General features: G+C 34.9%; 1 protein-coding gene across 1 annotated transcript; it reads right to left on the reverse strand.

Annotated features, from left to right (window-relative positions):
* Positions 1-639: 639 nt before the first annotated feature.
* LOC135111886 (uncharacterized) lies at positions 640-5,159 on the reverse strand. The gene is made up of 2 exons (XM_064025587.1): positions 5,070-5,159; positions 640-4,952 (listed from the first exon to the last, which is right to left on the reverse strand). Exon 2 carries the CDS (start codon positions 4,779-4,781, stop codon positions 3,396-3,398), a length of 1,386 nt encoding a protein of 461 aa, XP_063881657.1. The 5' UTR covers positions 4,782-4,952; positions 5,070-5,159; the 3' UTR covers positions 640-3,395.
* Between the last annotated feature and the right edge of the window lie 20,736 nt (positions 5,160-25,895).

Below are 25,895 nucleotides of genomic sequence, written 5' to 3' on the forward strand. Positions count from 1 at the left end.
GCCTATAGCAGCGTTCCCTCACATATTCATGGTTTTGCATATTTGCAGAGTTTTCCCTAACCTAACCTAACTAATGGGGAGTTTTCAGAGTTGCCAGGTGTCACCACCAGCTCAGTCTTTCAGCCCAAAGAGCCCAAATTATTCTTTCAGTTATAAATTACAGTAACCCAAGATATAATGAACACATATGGGGGGAGAGTGGGTCACTTGAGATGAAAATTAACAAAGTACACGAGACTTACCGTAGGTCAGTTGAAGTGTACTTCTAATTTTTCGAGGCAAATCACCTCTGCTGGTGCGGAGATTTCACATGAGAGAGAGTGCGTCACGCGCTGCCGGCAGACTTTAAAGCAAGGACTCGACATCCACATGATGAACCAATTAGGAAATTAAGTAACCTGTAGAGCTTAAGGTAGGGAGGGAGAGGAGGGCATGTGAAATCTCCGCACCAGCAGAGGTGATTTGCCTCGAAAAATTAGAAGTACACTTCAACTGACCTACGGTAAGTCTCGTGTACTTTGTTAATTTTACTTCGGCAAAATCACCTATCTGCTGGGCGGACATTTCCCATGAGGCTTTGAAGCCATGTGGATGACGAGGGAGGATGCAATAGTAGAGAGGAAAAGGAAATGCCCCACAAGAAACAGTACTATAACTATTATTCCATGGAAGGATCTTGTACATGAGACAATCATACAATTGGTGCATAAAATAAGGTACATTGCATCCAACTTAATCCAATCTACAAACAATGTTGAAATATGGTAACAGTTCACATCATAAGGTAAACCTAAGGTACTAGATACTAAATACTTAAAATATCCGTGTACTGCAACACTGGAGTGCAGCAACAAACCCAAATCATGTCTTATTCTAGCACTGCATCCTGAAAGAGGTCAGAAGCAGCCACAATGTTCTTATTATAATATCTTGCAAAGGTAGATTCCCTAGACCAGCCCGCCTTAGCCATAATGCATGCGACAGGGACAGCCGCCACTCCAGCTTTTGAAGCTGCTGCTGGCCGCACACTACCAGCGGAAAACTTTGAGATGTCTATGCCGGACATGCGGAGAATGGTCCTGACCCAACGGGCAATAGTGTCTTTGGAAACTGATTTGTGGGGTTTTATGAAGCTAATGAGGAGCCTGGCATCAGTGTGCATCTCATCCTGTCTAAGCTCTTTAGTCACATCAATGTACCTCAGGAGAGTGCTACAGACACATAATCGTGGATCCTTAGGGTAACGATGGAATGTGACCCTGTTGATGTTAAAATTTGGTCTGGATTGTTTAAGAGTGCCCCCCAACTGTACTGAAATGGAGTGTTCATTAATGAGCATGTCTCTGATTAACAGTAGTTGTAAAGTTTGAATTCTGGCAGCTTGAGTTAAGGCCATCATCATAACCAATTTTAGCGTTAATTCTTTAAGGGTTAATGCATGTAAGGGGAACATGGACCTTAGTTGCTCTAAGACAGGTTGGACGTCCCAAGTGTCAGTGTACCTGGGCTGAGGAGTTCTAAGATTGAAAACCCCTCTCATGAATCGGATGACCAAAGGGTGATTTCCTGCCCTGCATCCGTCCACCACAATGCCGAGAGAAGACAGGGCACCCCTCGCAGTGTTCACACACTCATAACCCACACCCCTGTTAAAGGTTTCCGTCAAAAAATTTACAATGTGACCTACAGTTGGAGAAGTGGGATCGACATTCCGTCTACCACAAAACAACGACCACCTCTGGACATGTGGGCGGTATTGCCTCTCAGTACCTGGTTTCCAGGAGGCAAGTATGATGTTCGCAGCAGCCGGCGAAACTCCTCGTTTCTGCAAGTTTTCCCCTGACAGAAGGCATGCCATGAGCCTCGTGTGGGACATGATGGGGTGTGGATCTGTTGTGGATGGGTGTGTTAGAACATTCCTCCTGTTCGTTATCAAACGTGGGAAGTCTATTAGCAACTGGAGCAGCATGCCCATCTAAAACTGGGACGGCCACAGAGGAACCACCATCCAGCCTCGTGCTTACTCCACACGTAACTTCTGAAGGCACCTAGCAATTAATGAGAATGGGGGGAAAATGTAAGACAAATCAAAGTTTGACCAGTCCAAGGAAAAAGCATCAAAATATTTAGCCTCCGGATCTGGCAACCACGAACAGAATGTATTAACCTGTTTGTTAAGCCTTGAGGCAAATAAATCAATGGACGGTGTCCCAAAAACATTACACAAGGTAGTAAAAATGTGTGAGTCGAGTTTCCACTCATGTCTGTCATTAATCTTGCGAGAGGCTACATCAGCCAAGGTGTTGTCCTTCCCCGGTATGTGCGAGCATGTAACCCATGAGTCATGTTCCAGACACCAATCCCAAATCTGGGTAGCAACATCATTACAGGACTTGGACTTTGTGCCTCCCATTTCATTGACATAGTTTATGGCAGTGGTATTATCACAAAAAACTCTAACATGTCTACCTTCCAGCTCATGTTCAAATGCTTGCAAAGAAAATAGAATGGCTTTCATCTCCAGGATGTTAATGTGAAGCTCCTTTTCATCCAGGGACCAAGTAGCACTTGTAATCTGACACCCCAAATGACCCCCCCAACCAAGGCTGGAGGCATCAGTAAATAAATCGATGTCAGTACCTGGCCTAAAAATGTGTCTGTGGTGTCTGTCCACATTGTCTAACCACCAGGAAAGGTCTAGTTTCATGTCTGCAGTAATATTCAAAGGCCTGTCAAAATTACCATACTCCTGTTTCAAAGCGGCAATTTTTCTGTAGTGAAGTTTACCTAACTCCACTGCTGGGATCGCAGCCACCATGAGGCCGATCACCCTGGCCACCTCTCGAATGGGGGCAACATCTTTACACAAAAGTTCTGCACATCCTTGGCGAATTTTGATTTGTCTACGCTCAGGTAAAGAGGCAGTCATGAACTTGGTGTTAATAACATTGCCTAGGTATTCAATACATTGTGTGGGGATGAGAACAGACTTCTCCATATTGATACAAAAGCCTAACCTCTGCAACAGAGAAATGGTGGCCTGAATCGCCTGAAGACATCCTGAGTAAGAGTTACTGCAAATTAATGTGTCATCTATAAAGCTGGTGATAGTGTATCCTTCCTGCCTTAAAGTAGCAAATACTGGCTTCATCAGTTTGGTGAAAAGCCGAGGTCCCTCAGAAATGCCATTAGGGAGGCAGGTGAATTGATAGATAACACCTTGCCATGTAAAACATAAAAATCGTTGTTGCTCATCTGCAACCCTAACAGAATAATAAGCATGCCTGAGATCGACAGAAGCCAAAAAATCACCCTGGTTGATGAGCCTGATGGCCTGTTCAAAATTTTCCATTTTAAAATGTTTATATGGTATGTATTTGTTTAACCTCTCCAAGTTAAGAACCAGGCGAAATTCCCCGTTTTTCTTTTCTTGCAAAAAAAATAGGAGAGATAACCTGCTGAGTTTGTTTGTGTGTGACTTTAATGACTTTAAGCTGTAAAAGTTTTTTGATCTCTCCAGAAATTATCCCCTGTTGCACAGTGTTGAACCTGTATTCCAAATCATTAAAAAATAAAGGATGAACACTATCAACATCAATATCAAGGTGGCAATGCTGAACAATATCCAAAATGACAGGGTCACTGGTAATTTTACACCACTCATGCAGGAAAGAGTGTAGTCTGCCAGCTTCAAAACATGCACTTGCCTGTAAGTTTACTGGGGCTGCCTGCTGCGGCCGCCCCGGCCGCAGCAGGCAGCCCACATCCTGACGAGTGGAAGGCAGTCGTGGGGCAGCCCTGGAGCCATACCTCTGTTGCCCGTAGGGTTGGAACCTGGCGTAATATCCCCTACTAGCAGGCTTGTTCCAATATCCACCAGGGCGTTTACCTGCGAACTTGCTAGTAAAGGCAGGCTTTTTCTGCGAGAACTTACTCCGCAGTTTCTCCGCTTCCTCAATTTGTCTGGCAGACTGGGACACATCGTCACCGAACAGAAAGCGAGTAATTGGCACCTTATCTGAACAAAGATGAGCATATTTATAGTTTATCTCGCGTTTCATGACAAAACGCCTGGCCAAATTGTTCCTGTGATTGGCATTGCCTAGCAATGCCAATGCACCATTTAGCATGCTCACCTCATGTGCCAACTTGGGGTTACCTTCCTGTTCAGCCAAATCATCCAGTGCCACTAAGGATTTGGTGATAATGGTTGAAGCCCGCAGGATGTCCTTATTTACCTCCTTCAAGCGGAAGTCTGTCTTCCTGGCATCCAGCTTCAGGGCCTCCAACACCTGTGGGTTGCATTCCACTGGCGCAAGAGCATGGCAGTTATTAGGCCTCTTGACAACATCGTCCTCACACATGGCCTTGTAGTCCTCCTCTCTCATACCATTATCAAAGAGAAAGTTTACCATCTCTGCCACTCTATTGTCAATGTCAGCAACCACCGTGTCAGAAGGACCAAAGGCCTTAGTGCCCTGAATTAAGGTGCTGTCAGCAGGGGCGGCAGGCATCGACACTGCCTCATCCTCACTCATCCTGGCCGAGAAACCAGAAAAAGTGGCAGAACAAGGAGGCGACAAACCCCAGCCCCCCAGAGTACTGTCCTCCACAGTCACCTGCGCCGACCCAGTAGGGGGTGGTAGTTGCCGTCTGTCTGCCTTCAAGGCCTCCACTTCACCCCGCAAATCAGCCAAGGCGTCCAACACAACTGACCAAGGGGGAGGAGCAGGAGAAGTGCCGCGGGAACCACGTGCGTCAGCACTGTTACGTAATCTCATGCAACCATGCCTCCCACTCAAGCGACGAGATGAATGATCCCTGTGCCTGTCGTCGTCATCTTGAGGGCGAACAGTGGACCCAGGGAGAGGAGAAGGCCCACAGAAGGCACGTGGGGCAGGAGGGGAAGGGGATCGAGAGGCAGAGGACGCTTCACCGACATGGCTGCCGCACTGCGATAAGGAGAACAAAGCCGTAAGCTTCCCACACAGTTCCATCGTCAGTGGAGACCGATATACCAATAATACAACTCGCCCCAAAAACGGGTAACGAAGTTGAAGGCACTGTACCTGCGTAACAAGTATCGTGGCCTTATCTGAAAGAAAACAGCAAAAACTTGGGAGTCCGTATGACCCAGAATGACCGTGTCTGCCCGACGCGGCAATCAGCAAACAACTGTCGGCAGCGCGTGACGCACTCTCTCTCATGGGAAATGTCCGCCCAGCAGATAGGTGATTTTGCCGAAGTAAAATTTGCTATATATGTGTATAGAGAGAGAGAGAGAGAGAGAGAGAGAGAGAGGCAGCAGACAGCAGCCTTAAATAGGTTGTTATACCTGAAATTTGGTAAATAGAAGTTCATTATATCAAGGGTTTATTGTACATATCAACTTATTCCCGTTTTATTTTATAGTGCACTGTATTTTTTAATTAAAATATCATGTACTATACATATAATAACTGTTTTTTATTGTCTTAAAGTGAATTGCTTAGTAAATGTGAGATGCATAGTTTAAGGTTTAAACTATAAATATAGGTAGTTCTGATCCTTATAGGGATGGTTTCCCATATTCACAGATTTTAACTATTTGCAGGAGGCTCTGGAATGTAACTCCCACAGATGGCAGGGAAACACTGCATATCTTCCCTCCCACAACAGCGATGCACTTCTGTGTTAAAGAGATGCAGCTAGTAAGCCAATATATATACTGATCGTTCAATTAATCCTTTATGTCATAAAACTTCTCTGAAAAAATCTAGTGAACAATTTTTCCTCTATCACTGCACTGTCCTTGATCTAAATTACATATTAAAACTACACATGATAGTGTAATGATCAGTATGCTTGGCTCACAAACCACATATATATATATATATATATATATATATATATATATATATATATATATATATATATATATATATATATATATATATATATATATATATATATATATATATATATATGCTTGGCTTTTGTCTCCAAAATCTCCCCCATAGAGAGACTGTATTAACTTGCAGAAATAAAGCTATCATTCAGGGAAACTGGTTTGTTTGCCAAACAAACATTACATTGCTGAATATTCTGTGGCACCAAATGCTTTGTCAGGAATTGTGGCAATGATATTTCAATCCTTGTCTTTGCATCCTACAATTTGTATGCTGAACATAAACCTTATCAACAAGTTTCTTGAGCTTCATATACTTTTATATATATTACACAAAGTCCATGACAACTGAAAAAACTATGCAAATAATGAAATGTAGCAGTAGCATCAAGGTAACACCAGTCTGCTACTAATACTGCTGCCATCCACCTTCTGACCTGCTCAGATGAAGCAGAAGCGTTGCCCTCTTCAAAAGAATCCTCAGCCACCACACCAGACCGCTCATTGCTGTGGTAGTGTTGGGAGTAGAAGTTGGGGTAGTGGACAGGAGGAATGACACTGCCCTCACTCTGTGTTGAAAATATATGCTGCCATAAGATGGAGAAAATACTGAATCTGATACTGACAGAAATAAAGAACAAAATTGTTTACAAAAATTTTATCATAATTGTTTATAATATCAAGCAAATCTACAGAACATAGGACAACTCTACAACAAGCAGGCTCCAGGCTCCAGGCTGGCAAGCTTGAATAGTCTACACATCATATAAACTTTTGACTGAATAAAGATTCAGATGGATCCATGCTATTTTACAGGATTTAAGCTTTTAACAATGATACAAGTTCCCCATCAAAGGAACAACAAACTAAAGTCAAGTATGCAATCTCCTTCACTTTGTGTGCCTTCTTGTTGCAGTAAAATAATGTTCAGCTTCTTTTATCCAATTTTCATGGTCTAAATGAAACCTTTCTTATCAAAGATAATATAAGTTGTGGGATTTAGTTCACAATCAAATCAACATTTCTCTATTTTACCTACATCTGACATCTGTATTCATATGAATTTTTCTACAGCTACCCACCCAGCAAGAGAAGAGTGCTGCGGAGATCTCCATCACCCACAATAAGTCCCTGAAATGCCTAAATAAACTTGGGATTCATGTCAAATAAAAACAAAACTCACTGGGACATAGTACACATTTGTAAGAGTCCAAGGCAAGACTATCCCACCATCTGTGTACCATGGAATGCTCCCAACAACTGGAGTTACCCACAACTGAGCTGCACTTGGTGCCAATAACCACTCATTCTCAGATACCCAACTCCTAAGCAAATCAATGCTGCATCTGATTACCACTAGTACAATACTTAGTAAAAATTAACAAAGGTGGGGAGTTCCTCAGTCTATTACCATTACTGGGTAGGATACAGATGGAGAAATAGTACAAAAGACAGTTCAGTATTTGGTACAGTAGAGAACACTAACCCTCACCTATAGAAAGAGATCAGCCGTCAATACTTTCAAAGGAATAATTTCATCACTGTAAAATGGTTCTTTTTCAGGTCCCTTCAATAAACCTTGCATGTCACTAGGTCATGGACCATGCTTCTATGAAAAGGCACAGATCAATGCCTCTTATGAAAGAGCACAGAGTTGATCAGGAATGAAAAAAGAAAAACTTAACTGACTTTGGAATCAAATATCTAAACTACATCTCTGTAAAAAAGATAGGGAGACTGAAAGAAATTTAATTGGAAAACATTCTATACAACATGGACAACCAAGGTCATGTGACCTTCTTAACATAACTCCTCCTATCAAATCACAATCTAAAAGCTTAAACACCTGATACCTTGAGCCTCCTACACACATTATGAACAGATGGTTCCCAGCCTTTTTTTTAGGAGATTAGTACAATGCCATGTTAACCTTCACATTATCATCCAAACATCAATTTAAAAAGCTAAATACTTATCAAGTGAATTTACACATGCTTCAACACTCAAATACAGAATCCTGCACACAAACTTGACATGCCTTTGACAACTTTTTTATTGTCATATAAGAGAAATAATAAATCACCACCTCATTTCCTTTCCTCTTATGTTGCTTAGTGTTTTGAGGACATGCTGCCATACATACATAGCAAAACACAAGTACAAAAATTAAGAGTGAAACATTGTGAAAACAAGGAATAAATATGTTTCATGTGACAGCATAGGAAGTGAAGCACAAGAAGTACAAGTGGCTAGGTGTACAGGCCACACACCTACCTGGCTTGGTCTCAGGTTCAACACCCGGGCTTGGAGGGCACAGCGGCCATGCCTGCTGCTAATGACCTGGCCTGTATCTGGTTCATTCGGGCTTCATCCTCAGCCATCAAAAGCTTGTTGTTGATAATTCTGTGCCATCACCAGGAAATGGAACAGAAGGAAAGGGGAGGTGAAGAGAAAAAAGACAGTGGGTAAGGATATAAGAACTTCTGAAAATATGTGGAAAAATGAATGGAAAAAGGAAGATGAAAATGAAATTTAGGAGATTACAAGGAGGTTGGTGGGTTCCCCTTGTTACTAATACTGTAAATACTGTATATGGATGAATAAAGATACAAAATATCTTTTATCTTGCCTCCTTAAAAAAAAGTCAATACTGACCTTCATTAGCATCCTTAAAAATTTCATCAGATACAAAACAAAACTGCTGTTATAGTGACTTAAACACTCCATATCATCTGTCAGCCCCTGCAGGCTCCACACTGAATAAAAGGGTCACACCTGTCAGTACAGCAGTCATGTGAACCTTTATGACTTGTCTCACCGTACTTGCACACAACCAAAATATATAAATGACCACATATTTTACACTTCCCTCAGCTTGTTAAGTGTGGTTCAACAGCCCCCACAACAAATGATCTGTCTCATTGTAGCAACAGCATGTCTTTATCAACTGCACACACACACACACACATACACACACACACACACTAGCTCTAATTTTGTATATCATTTTATGTAAATTATATGCTAAATGACCAAAAAAAAAATATGTCTGTAAATGATGCTACAGTCATGAAGATAATCATGCAAAATGAAAAGTGGAGAATTATCAGAAAATTCTGAATATAATGGAGCCAATCTGATTATTAACATGAATATGACGGAGTCAAGATTGACAAATGGAGCTAAGAAATAGCATATGTTGGAAATGGGACAAGAGGATAAAGAAACAAAGATGGGTAGTCGTAGAACAAAGTGATAGAGTGAGAGAAACTTGGAAGTAGCACTAGAGAAATGAATATGATTACTTCAAGAACTAAATAAATGTTGAAAAATTTGAAAGTGGTGTATATATATATATATATATATATATATATATATATATATATATATATATATATATATATATATATATATATATATATATATATATATATATATATATATATATATATATATATATATATATATATATATATAGCTGATCGTGATGACGAAAAAAATTAATCATGATAACTGATAAATCGGTAACAATAACCTTATCAGTGATGACTGATAATTGGCAATAAATTTATTGCCCAATAACCAATAACTGATAAATTGATAAATCTAAAATTCCAATACCACCGATAACAATGAGTGTTTTTGAGCTTGTTACCTATAAAAAAAACACGAAAATTGATGCAAAACACTCTATAATGGGAAAGAAAAGGACATTGCAAGAAAAGTGTATAATGAGTGTTTTATAGTTCAAAAGAACCACAAGGCAAAAAATGCAAAAACTAGTGTATATGAAGAAGTTTCGTAGATACCAAAATGCTGAAACTCATGAACAACACTCTTAATTGAGAAACAGAACAATTTTACTAAATGTGTGTATTTTGAGTGCTTTTCACATTCTTAGTTACCAAAACCCCAAATTGCATGCGAAGCCAGCTTTATGTGGGAAAAAAATGACATTACCAGAAAAAAATGTCTTTTGAGTGTTTTTGAGCGTGTTAGGCAATAAAGCACTAAAAAGGAGGGCAATCACATTATATTGGAATAAAACCAATTTTTAATAAGAACTTGCCTTTAAGTCTTTTTGAGCTCCTTATATACCAAAACACTAAAACGCATGCAAAATACACTTTATGGTGAAAAAGAATAACATCACCAAAAACATGTATTTTTAGTGTTTTTGATCATGTTACCAATAAAAACGCTTAAATGACATTACCAGAAAAATGTCTTTTAAGTGTTTTTGAGCGTGATATGCAACAAAGCACTAAAAAGCAGAAAAATCACACAACTTGGGAATAAAACCAACTTTTACGAAGAACTTGCCTTTAAGTGTTTTTTTAAACTCCTTACATACCAAAACGCTAAAACGCATGTAAAACAGCCTTTATGGAGAAACAGAATAACTACCAAAAATATGTATTTTGAGTGTTTTTGATCATGTTACTTATAAAAACGCTTAAATACATGTAAAGGACCCTATGTTTGTATAAGAAAAGGACATTAAGAAAATCGTGTATTATGAGTGTTTTTAAGTTCCTTAAGTACCAAAAAGCTAAAACACACAAATAACACTTTTTAGAGAAAAAAAAAATGTTATTCATCTTCATAGGTACCAAAATTCTGGAAAAATTCAGGGAAATTTTGTAAAAAAAAATAATTATAAAAAAAATAATTTTAGCTTTTTTCCGGAGTTATGTACCAAACCCTGAAGTGCATGCAAAGCCACCTATATGGAGAAATTATTCGACTTTACCAGAAACCAGTCTTTTGAGTGTTTTTTTTTTTCAGCAATTTCAACATTACTGAAAATGTGTCTTTTCAGTGATTTACGTAGAAAAACGCTAAAACGGATGCAAACCAACCAATATGAAGAAATAGAATAACATTACCAAAAAGATATATTTTGATGTGTTTTTGAGCTTGTCACCTACAAAAAAAGCGAAAATGGATGAAACGCACTCTATATTAGGAAAGAAAAGGACATTACGAGAAACGTGTATAATGAGTGTTTTACAGTTTCACAAGAACCACAAGGCAAAAAACTCAAAAACTCGTGTACATAAAAAAGTTTCTTACATACCAAAATGCTGAATCACATGAATAACACTTTTAATTGAGAAACAGAACAACCTTACTAAATGCGTGTTTTTTGAGAGCTTTTCACATTCTTAGTTACCAAAACCTCAAATTGCATGCGAAACCAGCTTTATGTAAGAAAAAAATGACATTACCAGAAAAAAGTCTTTTGAGTGTTTTTGAGCCTGATAGGCAATAAAGCACTAAAAAGCAGGGCAATCACATTACATTTGAATAAAACCAATTTTTAATAAGAATTTGCCTTTAAGTCTTTTTGACCTCCTTATATACCAAAACACTAAAACGCATGCAAAATACACTTTATGGTGAAACAGAATAAAATTACCAAAAACATGTATTTTGAGTGTTTTTGATCATATTATCTAAAAAACGCTTAAATACATGCAAAGAACCTTATGTTTGGGAAACAAAAGGACATTACGAGAAACGTATATTATGAGAGTTTTTAAGTTTAAGTACCAAAAATCTAAAACCCACTCTTTATTTAGAAAAAAAAAAATAAATAAATAAAAAAAAAAAATAGGATTTTTTTTTTTTTGTTATTCATCTTCATAGGTACCGAAATGCCAAAATTCTGGGAAAATTCAAGGCAATTATATGATAAGAGAATATTATCAAAAAAGTTGATTTTAGTTGTTTTTTTTCGGACTGTTATGTACCAAACCCTAAACTGCATGCAAAGCCTCCTATATAAGGAAATTAAACGACCTTACCAGAAATCTGTCTTTTGAGTGTTTTTCAGCATGTTAAGCACCAAAATGATAAATAATAAGGAACTCACTCTATATGGGAATCCAAAACAAAATTACTGAAAATGTATCTTCTCAGTGTTTTACGTAGAAAAACGCAAAAACTCGTGTATATAAAGAAGTTTCTTCGATTCCAAAATGCTGAAACTCATGAATAACAATCTTAATTGAGAAACAGAACAACCTTAGGAAATGCCTGTATTTTGAGTGTTTTTCGTATTCTTAGTTAGCAATACCCAAAATAGCATAAGAAACTAGCTTTATGAGGGAAAAAAATGACATTATCAGAAGTGTCTTTTAATTGTTTTTTAGCGTGTTAGGCAATGAAGTACTAAAAAGCAGGGCAATCACATTACATGGGAATAAAACCAACTTTTACCAAAAACTTGCCAATATGTGTTTTTGAGCTCCATACATACCAAACCGCTAAAACGCATGGATAACAAACTTTATGGAGTAACATAATAACATTACCAAAAACCTGTATTTTGAGTGTTTTTGATAATGTTATCTATAAAAACGCTTAAATACATGCAAAGAACCTTATGTTTGGGAAACGTAAGGACATTACGAGAAACGTGTATTATGAGTGTTTTTAAGTTCCTTAACTACCAGAAAGCTAAAACCCACAAATAACACTCGTTATTTAGAAAAAAATAAATAAATAAAAAAATAAATAAGTATAAGGATTTTCTTTTTTTTTTTTTTTGTTATTCACCTTCATAGGTACCGAGATGCCAAAATTCTGGGAAAAATTAGGGCATTATATGATAAGAAATTTATATCAAAAAGTTGATATTAGCTTTTTTTCGGACAGTTATGTACCAAACACTAAAGTGCATGCAAAGCCTCCCATATGAGGAAATTAAACGACCTTACCAGAAATCTGTGTTTTAAGTGTTTTTCAGCATGTTAGTCACCAAAACGATAAATAATGAAGAACTCACTCTATATGGCAAACCAAAACAAAATTACTGAAAACGTGTCTTCTCAGTGTTTTACGAAGAAAAACGCTAAAACGGATGTAAACCAACCAATATCAAGAAGTAGAAAAACATTACAAAAAAGGTATATTTTGAGTGTTTTTGAGCTTGTTACTTACAAAAAAAAAACGCGAAAATTGATACAAAGCACTCTATATTGGGAAACAAAGGGACATTGCAAGAAAAGTGTATAATGAATGTTTTATAGTTCAAAAGAACCACAAGCCAAAAAACGCAAAAACTCCTGTATATGGAGAAGTTTCCTAGATACCAAAATGCTTAAACTCATGAATAACACTCTTAATTAAGAAACAGAACAACTTTACTAAATGCGTGTATTTTGAGTGCTTTTCACATTCTTAGTTACCAAAATCCCAAATTGCATGTGAAACTAGCTTTATGTGGGAAAAAAAATGACATTACCAGAAAAGTGTCTTTTGAGTGTTTTTGAGCGTGATAGGCAATAAAGCACTAAAAAGCAGGGGAATCACTTTACATGGAAATAAAATCATTTTTTACCAAGAACTTGCCTTTAAGTGTTTTGAGCTCCTTATATACCAAAACGCTAAAACGCATGCAAAACACACTTTATGGAGATAGAGAATAACATTACCAAAAACATATATTTTGAGTGTTTTTGATCATGTTACCAATAAAAACGCTTAAATACATGCAAAGAACCCTATTTTTGGGAAACTAAAAGACATTACGAGAAACGTGTATTATCAGTGTTATTAAGATCTTTACCAAAAAGCTAAAAGCCAGAAATAACACTCTTTATTGAGAAAAAAAAAAAAAATAAAAAAAAAAATAAAAAAATACGATATTTTTTTTCTTTTTTTTCATCTTCACAGGTACCGAGATAACAAAATTTGGGCAAAATTCAGGAAATTATGAGTCAATTATCAAAAAAGTTAATTTTAGCTTTTTTTTTCGTACTGTTATGTACCAAACCCTAAAGAGCATGCAAAGCTACCTATATGGGGAAATTAAACGTCTTTGCCAGAAAACTGTCTTATGAGTGTTTTTCAGCTTGTTAGGCACCCTAACGGTAAATAACATGCAAGTCATTCTATATGGGAATCTAAAACAAAATTACTGAAAAAGTGTCTTTTCGGTGTTTTACGTAGAAAAACGCTAAAACGGATGCAAACCAACCAATAAGAAGAAATAAAATAACATTACCAAAAAGGTACATTTTGAGGGTTTTTGAGCTTGTTACCTACAAAAAACGCGAAAATGGATGCAAAGCACTCCATATTGGGAAACAAAAAGACATTACGAGAAACGTGTATGAGTGTCTTATTATTTTTGAGCAAAAGAACTTGTGGTTCACAAGAACCACAAGGCAAAAAATACAAAAACTCGTGTATATAAAGAAGTTTCTTAGATACCAAAATGATGAAACTCACGAATAACAGTATTAATTGAGAAACAGAACAACCTTACCAAATGCGTATATTTTGAGTGTTTTCACATTCGTAGCAAAACCCCAAATAGCACGCGAAACTATGTTTAAAAAAGAAATGACATTACTAGAAGTGTCTTTTGAGTGTTTTTGAGCGTGTTAGGCAATAAATCACACAAAAAAAAAAACAGGGCAATCACATTACATGGGAATAAAATTAACTTTTTCCAAGAACTTGCCTTGAAGTGTTTTTGACCTTACAAACCAAAACGCTAAAAGGCATGCAAAAAACTCCTTTATGGAGAAGCAGAATAACATTACTAAAAACATGTGTTTTAAGTGTTTTTAAGTGTTTTTAAGTGTTCCTTAAGTACCAAAACGTTAAAACCCAAAAATAACACTCTTTATAGAGAAAAAAAAAAATAAAAATAAAAAAATAGCTTTTTTTTTTATATTGTTTTTCATAGGTACCAAGATGCCAAAATTCTGCCAAAATTCAGGGAATTTATGTGGAAAAAAGAACATTATCAAAAAAGTTAATTATAGCTCTTTTTTTGGATTTTTATGTACCAAACTCTAAAGTGCATGCCATCTATATAAGGAAGTTAAACAACTTTACCAGAAACCTGTCTTTTTAGTGTTTTTCAGCATGTTAGACACCAAGACGATAAATAATATGGAAGTCAATCAATATGTGAATCCAAAACAAAATTACTGAAAACGTGTCTTTTTCTGTGTTTTACGTAGAAAAACGCAAAAACGGATGCAAACCAACAAATATGAAGAAATAGAATAACATTACCAAAAAGTGTTTTTGAGCTTTTACCTACAAAAAAACGCGCAAATGGATGGAAAGCACTCTATATTGGGAAGCAAAAGGACATTACGAGAAACGTGTATAATGAGTGTTTTATAGTTTCACAAGAACCACAAGGCAAAAAACGCAAAAACTCGTGTATATAAAGAAATTTCTTACATACCAAAACGCTAAAACTCATGAATAACACTTTTAATTGAAAAACAGAACTACCTTACCAAATGTGTGTATTTTGAGTGTTTTTCACATTCTTACCAAAATCCCAAATTACATTCGAAACTAGCTTTATGTGGGAAAAAAATTAAATTACTAGAAAAGTGTCTTGAGTGTTTTTGAGCGTTATATGCAACAAAACACTAAAAAAGCAGAACAATCACATTACACTGGAATAAAACCAAATTTTACGAAGAACTTGCCTTTAAGTGTTTTTTAACTCCTTACATACCAAAACGCTAAACGCATGGAAAACAACCTTTATGGAGAAACAGAATAACATTACCAAAAACATGTATTTTGAGTGTTTTTGATCGTGTTACCTATAAAATCGCTTAAATACATGCAAAGAACCCTATGTTTGTGAAACGAAAGTACATTACGAAAATCGTGTATTATGAGTATTTTTAAGTACTAAAAATCTAAAACCCACAAATAACACTCTTTATAGAGAAAAAAATAAATAAATAAAAAAATAGATTTTTTTTTTTGTTATTCATCTTTATAGGTACCGAGATGCCAAAATTCTGAGAAAATTCAGGGAAATTATGTGAAAAAAAAACATAAATTTTAATAATAGCTAATAATTTTAGCTTTTTCCGGAGTTATGTACGAAACCCGGAAGTGCATGCAAAGCCACCTATATGGGGAAATTACACGACTTTACAAGAAACGTGTCTTTGGGTGTTTTCAGCAATTTCAACAATATTATTGAAAACGTGTCTTTTCAGTTTTAGCGTAGAACGCTAAAACGGATGCAAACCAACCAATATGAAGAAATAGAATAACATTACAAAAAAGTTGAGTGTTTTTGAGCTTGTTACCTGCAAAAAACGCAAAAATGAATGCAAAGCAGTCTATATTGGGAAACAAAAGGATATTACTAGAAAATTGTATAATGAATGTTTTAATAGTTTTCAAGAACCATAAGGCAAAAAACGCAAAAACTCGTGTATATGGAGATTTTTCTTAGATACCAAAATGCTGAAATTCATGAATAACACTCTTAATTGAGAAACAGAACAATCTTAGGAAATGAGTGTATTTTGAGTATTTTTCACATTCTTAGTAACCAAAACCCGAAATTATATGCGAAACTAGCTTTATGTTGGAAATAAATGACATTACCAGAAAAAAAGTGTCTTTTGAGTGTTTTTGAGCGTGTTAGGCAATAAAGCACAAAAAAGCAGGGCAATGACATTACATAGGAAAAAAACCAACATTTACCAAGAACTTGTCTTTAAGTGTTTTTCAGCTCCTTACATACTAAAACGCTAAAATGCATGCAAAACACCCTTTATTGAGAAACAAAATAACATTACGAAAAACATGAATTTTCAGTGTTTTTGATATCTTACGTATAAAAACGCTTAAATACATACAAAGAACCCTATGTTTGGGAAACGAAAGGACATTACGAGAAACGTGTATTATGAGTGTTTTTAAGTTCCATGAGTACGGAAAGAGTTAAAACCCACAAATAACACTCTTTATAGAGAAATAAATAAATTAATTAAAACGGAATTTTTTTTTTGTTATTTATCTTCATAGGTACCGAGATGCCAAAATTCTGGCAAATTTCAGGGAAATTATGTGAAAAAATAATATTATGAAAAAAAATAATTTTAGCTTCTTTTTTTTTCGGACTGTTATGTACCAAACCCTAAAGTGTATGCAAAGCCACCTACATGAGGAAATTAAACGACTTTACCAGATACCTGTCTTTTGATTGTTTTTCAGCAAGTTAGGCACCAAAACGATAAATAATGTGGAATCTTTATGGGAATCCAAAACAAAATTACTGAAAACGTGTTTTTTTAGTGTTTTACTTAGAAAAACATTAAAACGGATGCAAACCAACTAATATGAAGAAATAGAATAATATTACTAAAAAGTTATATTTTGAGTGTTTTTGAGCTTGTTACCTACAGAAAACGCGAAAATAATTGCAAAGCATTCTATATTGGGAAAGAAAAGGACATTACGAGAAACGTGTATAATGAGTGTTTTATATTTTTCACAAGAACCACAACGCAAAACACGCAAAAACTCGTGTATATGGAGATGTTTCTTAGATACCAAAATGCTGAAATTCATGAAGAACACTCTTAATTGAGAAACAGAACAACCTTACCAAATGGGTGTATTTTGAATATTTTTAACATTTTTACTTACCAAAACCCCAAATTGCATGCGAAACTAGCTTTGTGTGAAAAAAAAAAAATATTACCAGAAAAGTATCTTGAGTTTTTTTGAGCGTGTTAGGCAATAAAGCACTAAAAAGCAGGGCAATCACATTACATGGGAATAAAACCAACTTTTACCAATAACTAGCCTTTAAGTGTTTTTAAGCTCCTTTCATACGAAAACGCTAAAACGCATACAAAACAATTATTTTGAGTCTTTTGTAAGATTATTACGTAAAAAAACGCCTAAATGAATCGGAAATATCCTATATGGGAAAAATTAAGACATCACGAGAAACGTGTATTATGAGTGTTTTTTTTATTTACTTGGTATCAAAAGGGTAAAACGCATGAAAAACACTCTATATGGAGAAACAGAACAATACTGCCAAAAAAAAACGTGCATTTTGAGTGTTATGACATTGTTAGTTACCAAAAAGCCAAAATTCATGCAAAGACCCATATATAGATATATGAAACGACTTTAAAAACGTATGAAAATACCATATATAGAGAAACAGAATACACTAACCAAAAACGTGTATTTTGTGTTTTTTATTTTTTTTTTTGAGCTTATTATGTACAAAATCGCCTGTCATCAAACAAATCACCCTGCATATGGAAATAAAAAGGACATTACGAGAAATGTTTTTTTTTTTTTATTACATTCTTAAGTACCAAATCAGTACTTCAATAGTGCTCTGAAGAAAAAGAACAAACTTACCAAAAACGGGTATTTTTTTACATTGATAATTACCAAAACGCCAACATGCATGTAAAGCAACCTATATGAAGAAACGAAACGAAATCACTAGAAACTTGTCTTTTGTTATTTTTTGGGCGTGTTAGGCACCAAATCAGTAAGAAGCAACGAAATCACCCCATAGGGGAATACAAAACAACTTTACTAAAACGTGCCTTTAGAGTTTTTTTTTTTTAGGTTCTTACGAACTAAAATGTCAAAATACATGCAAACACCCTGTTAGGTACCAAAGCAGCAAAAACAGCCTATATGAGGAAACGAAAGGACATGACAAAAAACGTGTATTATGAGTTTTTTTTTTTTTTTTTTAGCTTCTCAGGTACCAAAACGCAAAAATCGAGAAAGAAAAAAACATTACCAAAAGCGTGTAATTTGAATGTTTTTCACATTGTCAGGTAGCAAAACACCATAATGCTTGCTCGCTATACGAGAAAATTAAACAACAATGTAAGAAATGTGTTTTTATGTTTCTCAGCGTGTTAGGCACGAAAACGCTAAATAGCATGGAAAGCACCTTATATAGAAATGCAAAATAATAAGCACTTCTTTTAAGTGTTTTAAACTTTTTACGTTCCAAAACGCTAAAACACGTGCAACAAACACGAATAATCTTACCAAAAACTTGTATTTTGAGTCTTTTTGAGTCTGTTACGTACATCATCTTAAAAATGCATGTAAAGCACCCTGTATGAGGAAACGATAGGACATTACGAGAAACGTGCATTATCAGAGTTTTGAGTCTCTTAGGTACCAAACACTAAACCGCCTGAATGAAAATTAAATATATTCTATATCTCTTAATAGAGAAACAGAACATCACCAAAAACGTGTTTTTGAGTGTTTTTTTTTTCTTTTTTTATGTATCAAAACGTCAAAATACATAGGAAGCATCCTATATAGGTAAATGGAAAGACGTTTGGAGAAACAAGTTTTATTTGTGCTTTTGAGCTTCCTAAGTAAGCTTCCTAAGTACCAAAACGCTAAAAAGGATGAATAGCACCCTATATAGAGAAAAAGAACAACATTACCTAAAATCTTTATTTTGAGCGTTTTTCACATTATGTAGCAAAACATCATAATGCATGGAGATCCCTATATGAAGAAGGAAAACGATATTACAGGAAACGTGTCTTTTGAGTGTTTACTTGAGTGTTAGGAATCAAAATGCTAAAAAGCATTGAAAGCACCCTATTTGGCAATATAAAATAACATTACCAAGAAAGTATCTTTAGAGTGTTTTTCACCTTCTTACATCCGAAATCGCTGAAAAGCGTGGAAAACAACCTTTACGGAGAAACAAATTAACATTACCAAAAACTTGTATTTTGATTGTTTTTGTGCTTGTTAAGTATAAAAGTGCCAATTTACACGCAAAGCATCCTACATGGAGAAAAGAAAGGACATTACGAGAAAAGTGTATTATAAGAGATTTTGAGCTTTTTAGGTACCCAGACTCAAAAACACATGATTTGAACTTTATATGGAAAAATAACTCAACCGAGAACTTTTGCTTAAACTTTTTTTTCATATTGTTAAGAACCAAAAGACAAAATGCATTGGAAGCCCCCTTTATCGGGAAACGAAACGACATTATCATCAACGTGTCTTTTGAGTGTTTTTCAACGTGTTAGACACCAAAACGCTGAAAAGCATGGAAAGCGCTCCATAAAGAAAGCTCCATAAAGCGCTCCCTTTATAGAGAAGCGAAATAAATATTTCGTTGATAAATTACATTCAGGACAGTTAGGGAATATCCCTTACAGAAGAATAAGATCGCAGAAAAATTATCCTAAATGGATGACAGAGGTTAAAACATTACATAGGGCGAAAGAGAAGTATATAAGAGATTAAAGACAGGGGAAGTGGTTTTAAGGCCATAATATAATGAATTAGAAAAGTCAGGAGTTTAACAAGGAAAGCTAAAAATAGTTATGAATTAAAGGTAGCCAGCCAAGCGAAGATGGACCCCAAGGGATTTTACCAGGCATATAAGACGAAGAATAGAGAAACAATAGTTCCTTAAAGACAGCAGAATGGGACCTGCTTAGTTGTTGGGAGGAGATTAGTAAAACTGTGAACGAGTATTTTTTAACTGTCTGCCCAGGAAAACATGCAGGATTTGCCGAATAGTGACAAGATATTTAGAGTAGAAGAAAATGAGAAGCTGACAGATATTACCGTAAGTAAAGAGATAGTGGAACAGGAGATAGATAAGCAGAAAAGTTCAAGTCACCAGGACCAGATGAAATATATTCCACAGTATTTAAGAATTGGAAAAAGGTTATAAGTAATCTGGATAAGGTCATGGCCAAGCGGCAGGCGACAGAGTGTTGTAATAAACGGCTCTAAATCCGAGTGGGGTCAAGTAATTAGTGGGGTGACAAAGGGATTATTAGTATTAGGGCCGATGTTGTTTGTAATATATGTCAATGACTTGGATAGTGGAATTAGTAGTGTTGTTAGTAAATTTCCGGATGACACGAGAGTATGTAGATTAATTAGGTCAGAATCGCATACCATCGCCTTGCAGGAAGATTTGGATGGGATGAACGAATGGACAGACAGATGGCAAATGCAGTTTAATATCAACAAATGCAAAGCACATAGCGTAAGTAGAAGAAACCCACACAATAGTTACACAATGAACAATCAAGTTCTGGTAGGTTCAGGGTTAGAAAAAGATTTGAGATTTAAAGTTAGCTATGAACTCCGTCTAAGAAAGCAATGCAAAGAGGCCTGAAACAAAGTCGAATAGTTAATTTTATTTGTATTATGATTCATTTTCAGGAGTGCTAAAAGTAAAAACCCCCCAGTAATATTAAAGTTACATTTAGCGCTGGTCAGACTTCATCTAGACTACGCTGTCCTATTCTGGTCACCACATCACAGGGAGAATAAAGGTCTATTAGAATCACTTCAAAGGAGAATAACTAAAAGGATACAGGGGATGAAGAGTATTCCTTACGAAGCGAGATTCAAGCTGTTAAATTTACATTCTTTAGAGAGACGTAGGTTAAGAGTGGACCTGATAGAAGTCTTTAAGTGGTATATGGGTTATAACAAGGGGAACATAATGAAAATTCTTAGAATCTGTAACCATGATAGAACAAGAAAAATAGAACATCAAGTTTTCAGGCTTGAGCCTGAAAACTTGATGTTCAAAAAGGAAACAGGAAGGAATTGGTTTTCAAATACAGTAGTAGATGATTGGAACGGACTTAGTAATCAAGCTGTTAGTGCTGAGACATTTGGCAACTGTAAGAGAAAATTACACATTTATAGATGGGGATGATAGGTGGAAATACGTAGGCATATTTCATACAAGTACTGCCACGTGTATGCCTGATGCCTTCTTGCATATTTACTTATTTCTTATGTTCTTATGTTCTTATTACCAAAAGGGTGTATTTTCAGTGTTTTTCAGGTATTCCGTAAAAAAAAAATGCCAAAATGCATGCAAAGCACCCTAAATGAGGAAAAAAAGGGACATTACGAGAAACGTGCATTATAAGTGTTTTTGAGATTCTTAGATACCAAAACCCTGAAACTCATGAATAACACTCTTAATTGAGAAACAGAACAACCTTACCAAATGCGTGTATTTTGAGTGTTTTTCACATTCTTGGTTATCAAAACCCAAAATTGCATACGAAACTAGCTTTATGTGGAAAGAAAAAAAAAAAAAAAGACATTTCCAGAAAAGTGTCTTTTGAGTGTTTTTGAGCGTGTTAGGCAATAAAGCACTAAAAAGCAGGGCAATCACATTACATGGGAATAAAACCAACTTTTACCAAGAACTTGCCTTTAAGTGTTTTTGAGCTCCTAACATACCAAAACACTAAAACGCATGCAAAACACCCTTTATGAAGAAACAGAATAACATTACCAAAAACATGTATTTTGAGTGTTTTTGATCATGTTACCTATAAAAACGCTTAAATACATGCAAAGAACCCTATGTATGGGAAACGAAAGGACATTACGAGAAACGTGTATTATGAATGTTATTAAATTCCTTAAGCACCAAAAAGCTAAAATCCACAAATAACACTCTTTATAGAGAGAAAAAAAAAAGTAATTTTCTTTTTTTTTTCTTTTGTTATTCTCCTTCATAGGTACCGAGATGCCAAAATTCTGGCAAAATTCAAAGAAATTATGTGGACAAAAGAACATTATCAAAAAAGTTAATTTTAGCTTTTTTTTCAGACAGTTATGTACCATAACCTAAATTACATGCAAAGCCACCTCTATAGGGAAATTAAACGACTTTACCAGAAACCTGTATTTTGAGTGTTTTTCAGCATGTTAGGCACCAAAACAATAAATAATATGGAAGTCACTCTATATGGGAATCCAAAACAAAATCACTTAACACTTGTCTTTTCAGTGTTTTACGTAGAATCACGCTAAAACGGATGCAAACAAACCAATATGAAGAAATAGAATAACATTGCCAAAATGGTATATTTTGAGTGTTTTTGAGCCTGTTATCTACAAAAAACGTGAAAATGGATGCAAAGCACTGTATATTGGGAAACAAAAGGACATTACGAGAAACCTGTATAATGAGTGTTTTATAGTTTCAAAAACAACAACAAGGCAAAAGTTTCTTAGATACCAAAATGCTGAAAACTCATGAATAACACTCTTGATTGATATACAGAACAACCTTACGAAATGCGTGTATTTTGAGTGTTTTTCACATTCTTAGTTACCAAAACACGAAATTGCATGCGAAACTAGTGAGGAAAAAATTATATTGCCAGAAAATGTTTTTTTTAGTGTTTATGAGCGTGTTAGGCAATAAAGTACTTAAAAGAAGGGCAATCACATTACATGTGAATAAAAAAAAACTTTTACTAAGAACTTGCCGTTAAATATTTTTGAGCTCCTTACATACCAAAACGCTAAAACGAATGCAAAAAATCCTTCATGGAGAAACACAATAACATTACAAAAAACATGTATTTTGAGTGTTTTTGATCATGTTACCTATAAAAACGCTTAAATACATGCAAAGAATCCTATGTTTGGGAAAAGAAAGGACATTACGAGAAACGTGTATTATAAGTGTTTTTAAGTTACTTAAATACCAAAAAGCTAAAACCCACAAATAACACTCTTTATGAAGAAACAACAACAAAAAAAAAATAAAAATAAATAAATAAATAAAAATAAATAAATGAAATAAAAAAAAAATAACTTTTTTTTGTTATTCATCTTCAGAGGTACCGAGATGCCAAAATTCTGTTAAAATTCAGGGAAATTATGTGGATAAAAGAACATTATCGAAAAAGTTAATTTTAGCTTTTTTTTTCGGACTGTTATGTACCAAACCCTAAAGTGCATGCAAAGCCACCTATATGGGGAAATTAAACGACCTTACCAGAAACCTGTCTTTTGTGTTTTTTTTTTCAGCATGTTAGGCACCAAAACGATAAATAATATGGAAGTCACTAAATGTGGGAATCCATCACAAAATTACTGAAAATGTGTCTTTTCTGTGTTTTACGTAGAAAAAACGCTAAATCGGATGCAAACCAACGAATATGGAGAAATAAAATAACATTACCAAAAAGGTATATTTTGAGTGTTTTTGAGCTTCTTACCCTCAAAAAAACGCGAAAATAAATGGAAAGCACTCTATATTGGGATACAAAAGGACATTACGAGAAACGTGTATAATGAGTGTTTTTTAGTTTCACAACAGCCACAAGGCAAAAATCGCAAAAACTCGGTGTATATGGAGAAGTTTCTTAGATACCAAAATGCTGAAACTCAGAAATAACACTCTTAATTAAGAATACAGAACAACCTTACCAAATGCATGTATTTTGAGTGCTTTTCACATTCTTAGTTACCAAAACCAAAAATTACATACGAAACTAACTTTATGTGGGAAAAAAATGACATTACCAAAAAAGTGTCTTTTGAGTGTTTTTGAGCGTGATAGGCACTAAAGCACTAAAAAGGAGGGCAATTACATTATATGGGAATAAAACCAACTTTTACCAAGAACCTCCCTTTACGTGTTTTTTGAGCTTCTTACATACCAAAACGCTAAAACGCATGCAAAACACCCTTTATGGAGAAACAGAATAACATTACCAGAAACATGTATTTTGCACGTTTTTGATCATGTTACCTATAAAAATGCCTAAATACATGCAAAGAACCCTATGTTTGGAAAATGAAAGGACATTACGAAAATCGTGTATTATGAGTGTTTTTAAGTTCCTTAAGTACGAAAAAGCTAAAACCCACAAATAACACTTTATAGAGAGAAAAAAAAAATTTTGTTATTCATCTTCATAGGTACCGAGATGGCAAAATTCATGGAAATTTTGAAAAAAAAATCATTATAAAAGAAATAATTTTAGCTTTTTTTTCTGGAGTTATGTACAAACTCTCAAGTGCATGCAAATCCACCTATATGGGGAAATTACACGACTTTACGAGAAACCTGTATTTTGAGTGTTTTTCTGCAATCTCAACAATATTACTTAAAACATGTTTTTTCAGTGATTTACGTAGAAAAACGCTAAAACGGATGCAAACCAACCAATATGAAGAAATAGAATAACATTACCAAAAAGATATATTGAGCTTGTTACCTACAAAAAATGCAAAAATGGATGGAAAGCACTTTATATTAGCAAAGAAGAGGACATTACGAGAAACGTGTATGAGTGTTATATAGTTTGACAAGAACCAAAAGGTAAAATACTCAAAAACTCGTGTACATAAAGAAGTTTCTTACATATCAAATAGCTGAAATTCATGAATAACACTTTTAATTTTGAAACAGAAATACCTTACCAAATGTGTGTATTAGAAAAGTTTCTTACATACCAAAATGCTGAAACTCATGAATAACACTTTTAATTTAGAAATAGAACAACCTTACTAAATGCCTGTGTTTTGAGTTTTTTTCACATTCTTAGTTACCAAAACCCCAAATTCCATGCAAAACTAGCTTTATGTGGGAAAAAAAAATGATATCACCAGAAAAGTTTCTTTTGAGTGTTTTTGAACGTGTTAGGCAATAAAGCACTAAAAAGCAGGGGAATCACATTACATGGGAATAAAAACATCTTTTTCCAAGAACTTACCTTTAAGTGTTTTTGAGCTAATTAAATACCAAAACGCTAAAACGCATGCAAAACACCTTTTATGGAGAAGGAAAATAAAATTACCAAAAACATATATTTTGAGTGGTTTTGATCATGTTATCTATAAAAACGCTAAAATACATGCAAAAACCCTTATGTTTAAGAAACGAAAGGACATTACGATAAATGTGTATTATAAGTGTTTTTAAGTTGCTTAAGTACCAAAAAGCTAAAACCCACAAATAACACTCTTTATTTAGAAAAAAATTAAGAAAATAAAAAAATAGGATTTTTTTTTTTGTTATTCATCTTCATAGGTACCGAGATGCCAAAATTCTGGGAAAATTCAGGGCTATTATATGTTAAAACAAAAATTATCAAAAAAGTAAATTTTAGCTTTTTTTTGGGGACTGTTATGTACCAAACCCTAAAGTGCATCCAAAGACTCCTATATGAGAAAATTAAAAGACCTTAACAGAAATCTGTTTTTTGAGTGTTTTTCAGCATGTTAGGCACCAAAACGATAAATAATAAGGAACTCACTCTATATGAGAATCCAAAACAAAATTGCTGAAAACGTGTTTTTTCTTTGTTTTACGTAGAAAAACGCTAAAACGGATGCAAACCTACCAATATCAAGAAATAGAAAAACATTACCTAAAAGGTATATTTTGAGTGTT

This window comes from Scylla paramamosain, chromosome 2 (assembly GCF_035594125.1).
Source record: "Scylla paramamosain isolate STU-SP2022 chromosome 2, ASM3559412v1, whole genome shotgun sequence".
Lineage (NCBI taxonomy): Eukaryota > Metazoa > Arthropoda > Malacostraca > Decapoda > Portunidae > Scylla > Scylla paramamosain.